The sequence below is a fragment of the Epinephelus moara genome, chromosome 23 (genome assembly GCF_006386435.1).
Source record: "Epinephelus moara isolate mb chromosome 23, YSFRI_EMoa_1.0, whole genome shotgun sequence".
NCBI classification, from domain to species: domain Eukaryota; kingdom Metazoa; phylum Chordata; class Actinopteri; order Perciformes; family Serranidae; genus Epinephelus; species Epinephelus moara.
In genome coordinates this window covers 33,932,080-33,939,683 of record NC_065528.1, presented here as the reverse complement: position 1 = coordinate 33,939,683, position 7,604 = coordinate 33,932,080, and the positions used below count along the sequence as shown (strand labels likewise).

The 7,604-nt window shown below is 44.9% G+C and overlaps 1 protein-coding gene across 2 annotated transcripts in view; it reads right to left on the bottom strand.

Annotated features, from left to right (window-relative positions):
* stab2 (stabilin 2) overlaps positions 1 to 7,604 on the bottom strand; it is a 52,143-nt gene that overhangs the window by 30,125 nt on the left and 14,414 nt on the right. For both annotated transcript variants that reach the window (XM_050036674.1, XM_050036675.1), the window contains exons 15-28: positions 7,145 to 7,261; positions 7,009 to 7,062; positions 6,849 to 6,929; positions 6,502 to 6,654; positions 5,702 to 5,764; positions 5,525 to 5,626; positions 5,318 to 5,404; positions 5,079 to 5,190; positions 4,802 to 4,979; positions 4,530 to 4,623; positions 4,236 to 4,394; positions 2,169 to 2,264; positions 1,969 to 2,061; positions 1,836 to 1,883 (exon numbers count right to left, since the gene is read on the bottom strand). In XM_050036674.1, the coding sequence (XP_049892631.1) occupies positions 1,836 to 1,883; positions 1,969 to 2,061; positions 2,169 to 2,264; positions 4,236 to 4,394; positions 4,530 to 4,623; positions 4,802 to 4,979; positions 5,079 to 5,190; positions 5,318 to 5,404; positions 5,525 to 5,626; positions 5,702 to 5,764; positions 6,502 to 6,654; positions 6,849 to 6,929; positions 7,009 to 7,062; positions 7,145 to 7,261 (1,437 nt within the window). The remainder of the gene's footprint in view (positions 1 to 1,835; positions 1,884 to 1,968; positions 2,062 to 2,168; positions 2,265 to 4,235; positions 4,395 to 4,529; positions 4,624 to 4,801; positions 4,980 to 5,078; positions 5,191 to 5,317; positions 5,405 to 5,524; positions 5,627 to 5,701; positions 5,765 to 6,501; positions 6,655 to 6,848; positions 6,930 to 7,008; positions 7,063 to 7,144; positions 7,262 to 7,604) is intronic.

Sequence of the window (7,604 nt, the reverse complement as noted above, 5' to 3'; positions counted from 1 at the left end):
TTCGGGCATCTGGTAAGGATGCCTCCCGGACGCCTCCCTTGGGAGGTATTTCGGGCATGTCCAGCCAGGAGGAGACCTCGGGGCCGCCCCAGGACACGCTGGAGGGATTACATCGCCCGGCTGGCCTGGGAACGCCTCGGGGTTCCCTCGGAAGAGCTGACGGAGGTGGCTGGGGAGAGGGCTGTCTGGGCTTCTTTGCTGAGGCTGCTGCCCCCGCGACCCGGACCCGGATAAGCGGAGGACGACGAGACGAGACGAGAGAAGAAGAAAACAGAAANAGGACTGTCTGGGCTTCTTTGCTGAGGCTGCTGCCCCCGCGACCCGGACCCGGATAAGCGGAAGACGACAACGACGATATATATATATATGTATATATGTATCTGTGATAGACACAAAACATTCATCTCTGTCTGCAGATTAGTGTCATATGTCTTTAAATATTCACACCTTTGACATACATGTGTGTATATTTATGATATAAGTTCATTTTGTTGTGTTTACATTGATAGCGTTCTGAGCTGGCACCGGGCGTTAACGTGACGTCAAAAAGACGTTGGACTCTTATGATGTGTTCACACCAAACAGGACACAAACTTAGCGTTGCATTACTCATGTGAGTTTGAGAGTTAGAATATTTTGTGTTGACACGTCATAGGCGCTTGAAATCGCTGAATCAGTGAATGAACTTCCACTGGTATGTCCTCTGCGTCATATGTCCCTGGAGGATCTCAGTGCTGATTGGCTATTGTGGCACAAATTGGTCACTGAAATTAGCGTTTTTAAAGCTCTTGCAAACAAGTGTACGACGCAAAATCGTGCTAGTGGCTTTATTGGTGCTGCTTAATCTACATATTTTGAGTCATTCATGTGGCATCCCTCACGCTGTCTGTCTTTACATGACTTTACATGTGATTCACTCACATGACTCACACATACAAATGTAAGTTTGTGTTTTATGCATTAAACACAAACATACACTGTATGTCAGGAGTTTCAATCAGACTTGTTGCCACAGGTGAATAACATCAAGCACCTAGCCTCGCAGTCTGCATCTGCAAACATTTGTGATACAACATGGGTCATTTTGAAGAGCTCAGTGACTTCAGGCATGGTACGGACGCCACCTTTCAAATAAGACGGTTCGTGAAACTTCATCTCTGCTGGATATTCCACGGTCAACTGTAAGTCATATTATTAGAAAGTGGAAGTGTTTAGGAACTTATTTATCTCTTAAATATAAAATCATATCATCTGCAAAAAAACAGAGTTTCTTACTTTTTCTGTTCTTTAATCAGTTTAATCATTAAAACAAATAACAAGTGATAAAGAACGACTTCTCCGTACCTCTTGCTCTCTGAATATTTCATTATGATATAACGATTATTAATAATAATGATATTTAATACGACAACAAGTTGTTTTTTCCTTGGACTCTGTCTTTAAGTTGTATGTAATCTGTATATATGTTACACCTTAAATGGGCGTGTATTAGGGTGTACGTCGCAGTTTAGTTGTTGTTAGACACATAAATTTGTGATATATGATCTCATTACTCTGCGTCACAAATGTTTGTACACACATACAGTATATAAATGTTTTAATCTGAGATACATGTGATTTGTGTAAATGTATGATTAGTGCTCAGTGAGTTTCACTAACATACGTATATAAACCTGTGATATACGTTCTCCGTTAGCTACAGTCAGATAAGATAATCTTTGAGTTACACATGTTTGTCCGTCTTCATATTTAGCTGACAAATGATATAAAAAAACAAATAAATTCTGGTTTGATCAACGAGTTTTATATTTCAGACTTGGAGGTTTGATACTCACTGTGGTCCACGTGAAGAACTCGGAGGCGTCGGGCAGATCCATCAGCACCTGAATGCATCAGGAACACAGACTCAGGTTTGTTGGTGAAGATACAGAAACATGAACACATGAAGACGCTGATCACGTCTCTCACCTGAACGACTGTACCGTAACACGAGCGTCCGTTTCCAACGTAACCTTCATCACAGACACACGTCCACTGAGAGGACAGCAGGCGGCAGCTGGCCTGAACACACCATAGGTTACTGTCTTAATCATCATCATCATCATCATCATCATCATCATCACCAGTCTGTTATAAGTCTGATGGTTTTGAAGGTTTCTGGAACTCACCAGGTAGTGACAGCCTCCGTTAACGGTCACACACTGATTCACAGCTTCACAGTCTCGCCCGTTTCCTTTGTATCCGGCTTTACAGGTGCAGTCACTCTGTTGGGTCGAGAAAAAGAGGAAGAGGAGGAAGATCTGTGTCAGCTGACAGTACTGACAGCACATGATTGATCGGACATGGTTTATACTCAAACACTGGAGGTATTTCTGAGCAGCTTTGTGACACCAAACAGGTCGTACCCCTCTAACGTCAGGTCTCTAGGGTGCGTAATGCTCCGCAACATTTCTGAAGCTGGTAACCAGAGTTCTGAGAGATCTGAAGGGACGAACAGTCTGTTCACAGGTAAATGATTAACCCTCTTTATGAAATCAAATAAAACTCTAAACTCTTCCATGGCAATGACCAGAACCAAAAGTGTTTATAGTTTTATTGCTTCCAAAAGAACCAAGACAAAATCTCCACTAAACTTGATTGAGATATTTTAATGATGCCCTGAAATGAAAGAGGAAAAAACGAGAATGACTACGTGGCCAAAATGATTAGTTCTGACATCTAACAGTCAATAGTGTGACCTTTCAAGAACTTAAACTAGGTCAGCAGATGTCTCTTGAGGGGTCTTGGCCCAGTCTTCCAGGGCAAATTGTTCCAGCTCATCCAAACTGAGTGGTTTTCGAGCATGAACATGAACCTTAAGCTCTCGCCACAGATTCTCACCAGGATTGAGATCTGGGCTGAGAGGGCTGCTCCAGGACCTTTATTCTTGTGTCCTTCAAAAGCTTCTGGACTGACTTGGGTATATACTTCGGGTCACTGTCTTGCTGGAAGACCCAGTGATGTCCTTAGGCTCGACTGGCAGCAAATTTCTTCACATTATTCTTCAACATGTCGACATAATCGTATTTCTTTCAACCTGAACAGCAGCAGAATAGCCCCACAGCAACATGCTCCTACCATGTTTAATTGTGGCAACTCTTCAGGGTTGAAGGCCTCGCCCTTCCTCCGCCAGACAAAGTCAACATCCATGTGCCCAAACAGCTCAAGTTAAGTCTCATCAGACCTAAGGACAGACTTCCAAAACTCATGTCTATGTTTTAAGTGCTCATGGGCAAACTTCAGTGTGGCGTTGTCTTGGACAATGACCTCGAAGTCCACCACAATGAAGAACCCTCACAACAGTCTTCCAAGTCCAGAAGAGGCCAGTTCAGCAACAATTTTGGCAGAGAGCTGAGGATCGTTGCAGACGTCTTGGACTGTTTTCCTCTCTTAAGTTTCTGAAACCTTTCGACCATGCTCAGGTTTGTCTCTACCAGAGTTTGTGTCCTTGTGCAACACTGTGAAACGCTTGGAAATGGCAGTTCAGCTTTCCCCCTTTAAGATGAGCATCCTCTGTCTTTTGTCTGAGTTCCAGACTGATTTCTTTACTCTTTGACATGATGAAATTACTTCTTATCAAGAATTTAAGAGCAGTCTGTCTCAGTCAAGTCTTCCAGTGCCTATAGTCCTGTTCATTGGAGTCCTTTAGGTAATGTTCAGAGCTGATCGGTTGCTCAGGGGTGTTTTGAAAGCAAACAATTACATGGAGGCTAAAAATTTTGACCACCTCCATTTTTTTTGTAAAATGAAAACCTGGAGATTGAGTTTACATTCCAACTGGGACCTTAACACTGATGAATGTTTTGCTATGTAAAGTTTTATGAATGATGCAAACATTGGGCAGAATTTCCGGATATTGGTCCACAGTTCGTCGGGGCTGATCATTTGGACTGTAACTGTAGACGATGTTGTTGTCTGTTCAGATACGTGGGCTTCTCCTGTGGAGCTCTTCTCATGGTTACTAAGGTCGGGTGGTTTGAGTTCAGTTTGTCCAGTAAAACAAAGAATCCGAGCTGTTGAACAGTTTCCTCCCCCTGCTCCGAAGAAGGAGATCATGTGTTTCATGGGCCTGGTGGGAAACTACAGACAGACACCGTGTGTCTTCCGTCCTCTGTCATGGCTCATGAGTCGAGTCAGACGACAGAGGACAGAGACGAACCTGAACAGAAAGGGTTTACAGGGTCAGATGACGTCACCTGTCCAGGTCCCACGTAGATGCAGGTGGCGTTGGGGTGACAGCCTCCTCTGTCTGCTCCGTCACAGTTGTTGATTGGCTGACAGTCGTCTCCGTCCTCCCTCCACCCGGTCAGACACTGACAGGTGTGTGTCCCTGCTCCTGTCTTTATACACTTAGCCTGCAGGGGGCACAAAGACGCAGACACACAGACACAGCAGTGAGGACAAAGGACAGAGTGGACATCGGAGGTTCGTATAAAGAAGCTTGTCTTTAATGTCCTCCTTTTTTAAAAACTTTATTAAATCTGATGTACGTTGATGTTGCAGCCACCACGGAGGGGTGGGGCACAGGGGTCGGACTCCACACAGGTGATACCATCTCCTTGGTAACCAGGTTTACACACACACCTGAGAACACACACAGTATAATGAGGTCATCATGAAGAAGGTGAGCGGTGAACGTTGTCAGCAGCACGACCAAAACCACAGAAGACTTCAACAAAATAAAAGACTGAGACGGAAACAGGAAACATCTCGTCATCTAACGATGAAGACGTAAACCTGAGTCTGATGCAGGTGAGCTTACCTGGGGGTTTGCTGGCTGAAGTCACAGTCTGCATGGGCATGGCAGAACTGAACAACACCACACGCCGCCGTCCTGCGTTCACAGAATGGACCGGTGAAACCCATCTGACAGGAGTCGACTTTACACCGCCCGTCTGAGTTTGGACGGTTGTCACACTGTCCATGGATACAGGGACACGCTGAGGACACACAGGTGAGGTTTAACACAGGTGAGTCTTCATTATCATGACATCACACCTACCGGGATGAGGTCACAGGAAGAGAGGAGACAGACTTACTTCTGTCACAGTTTGGTCCATATTTGTTGGAGGAGGTGCAGTACTGACAGCGAGAGCCTCCGAAATTCGGATCACAGATACACGTTCCATTTCCTGCGAGACCCTCCGAACACTACGACAGAAACACACTTCATTTCCTCAGAAACCTTCTGTGATGGTAACTGTATATATATATTGATGATGAGGGAGTGTAGAGGACATGACCTTGGTGTTTGCAATGTGTGGATGTTGACTCTGACCTGACCGTGTCCAGAGCAGGGGGTCTGGTATCCTCCAGGACACGGTCTACAGTCTGGACCGTAGAAACCTTTACAACATGCAGGAGTCTGAACAAACACAGAGACACGTCACAGAGTCAGAACATCGCACACGTTTGTTTTCAGTTGTCTTCATCACAGCTGATTCTTATATAATCTAATCTTCTTCGTATCGCTGTGTCACTTTACCGTGACGGTGGTGTTGCAGCGCGGCGAGCAACCTGTGGCCGGGATGCGAATAGTCGGTGTGCTGATGGACATGATGTAAACACATCCGTAGGTGGAGGAGCCCTGGTGGATGAAGAGATGCACCGTCTGAGACTCTCTCACAAACACAGAGAAAATGAACAGAGTGAGACGTCTTACCATATAAACTCCTCCTGACGAGCACTGAGACAGTTTGACTTTAGAGCAGCTCACACATTCTCCCTGGAAACAAAAGATACTGTCAAACATCTCAGATGGTGAAAAGTATTCTCCGTTTTTTGGGACAGAAGGAGTCGTACGTTCATGAGGCTCCTCTCACGAGAATAAATATGTAGAAATATGTAGAACCAAAAATGGACTCCATCCCAGGTTTCTTTCTAAAAATCTCTGGTGCCATGAGAAGACGTCACATTTGAGAGGCTGGAATAAAAAAGTTCCAGAAGAAGGTTTGGATAAAATGGATCCATTGATTGATTGTTGATTGTTACATGACATGATGATGATGATGTCACAGTGAAGTTGACCGTTGACCCTATCAGTTTAAAACTACAGGAAATGTGTCCCTTCAGCTCTGATTGGCTATTGAGGCCTTAACAACAGCACTGGAAGCTCCTATTGGCTCAGTGAGGTGTCAATCAAAAGGTCAGGAGCTCTTTGCTGTCGTTTGTCTGACAGAAGTGTTTACTGAGCCTGCTGTGGTGGTTGGATCTTCAAATGTTTAGCATTAATGGAACCATGAGGAGCAACGCTTTACAACTTGTCGTATGAGTAAATCACCTAAACAACAACAAACACATCAGCCGTTGACATTTCATAATCATCAAACGAAAAAAACGTGAAGACCCGCAGACTGGACGTCAGATTTCTATGAGTAAATCAACAGTAAAATGGACGCTGTAAAAAAAACAAGGATGTAAACAGGAACACTGAAAACAAACATGGCTGTCGCTGAAGCTCACCTTGACGATCTTGTTCTCGGTGATGTCACATCTGTGGGGCAGCACAGGTTCAATGGAGGGTGGAGTCAGAACTCCATCCAGCAGATACAGGCGGCCGTTTTTAGCTTCCACTGCTGCCTCCAACACCGCCGCCCCGTTCACCAAAATCTGACCCTGAACAAGAAAAAAAACAAACAAACATGGAGGACCAGTCTGATTCGTCCCTACTCGTACTGTCAGACTGGTGTTTGGAGGCAGTCCTGATATAGGATAACAAGCTGCTGTCATGGTAACAGGGATTAAAACAGAGGGAACGACTCAAAGTATCCCTGAGATGAAGCCAAACGGACAGAAAGATCCAAACTTACATTTTCTGTCACTTTAATCCTCAGGATCTGATTGGCCATCGTGGTGATAGTGGGGTTGGACACGGCGTTAAAGACCTCCAGCTTCAAACAAAGAACATGAGTCATCATCACAATGTTTGATGGACACAGAACAGATTTACTAAATCAAAGTTTGACTGACCGTGGTGGAGGAGACGATGTGGTTCCTCAGCAGCTCCACCAGTTTGTAGTGACCCTGAAGGTTCAGAATAAAAGACTCTTTAATCACTCTGGTGGATTAGATTTAAAGTGTTCATTAAAATAAAGTAGTTTCTGACCTCAGCGCTGCTCAGGTGCTGCAGGTGACCTTCAGGCATCAAGTCAAAGGCTGAAGTGCTGGGAGCAAAGACGGTCATCGGACCAGGTCGGTCCAGGACGGACGCCAGGCCGGCTTTCTGCACACAAACACAACATCCACTGTGGGAAGGCTTCACAGTTCACAGACCTCATAACATCCACCTCACAGTACAGACTTCTCCTTCAGTCACTGTCACGCTCCTTTATTCACTAGCTGTTGTCCAACACATCCTCACTGTGACGTCGTCACATGTCCACGTTTGGTCATGGACATGGTTGTTGACGTTCTGGGACGCTGTGTCAACTTCAGCCTGTTACATGCATTTTCTGTTTTCAAAATACACTTCTGTTTTCACAGGAAATGTACAGTTTGATACAATCTCTTTCAAAATAAAAGCACTACGTCGGTACAACACCACCAACTGATGTTTTTTTCCTTCA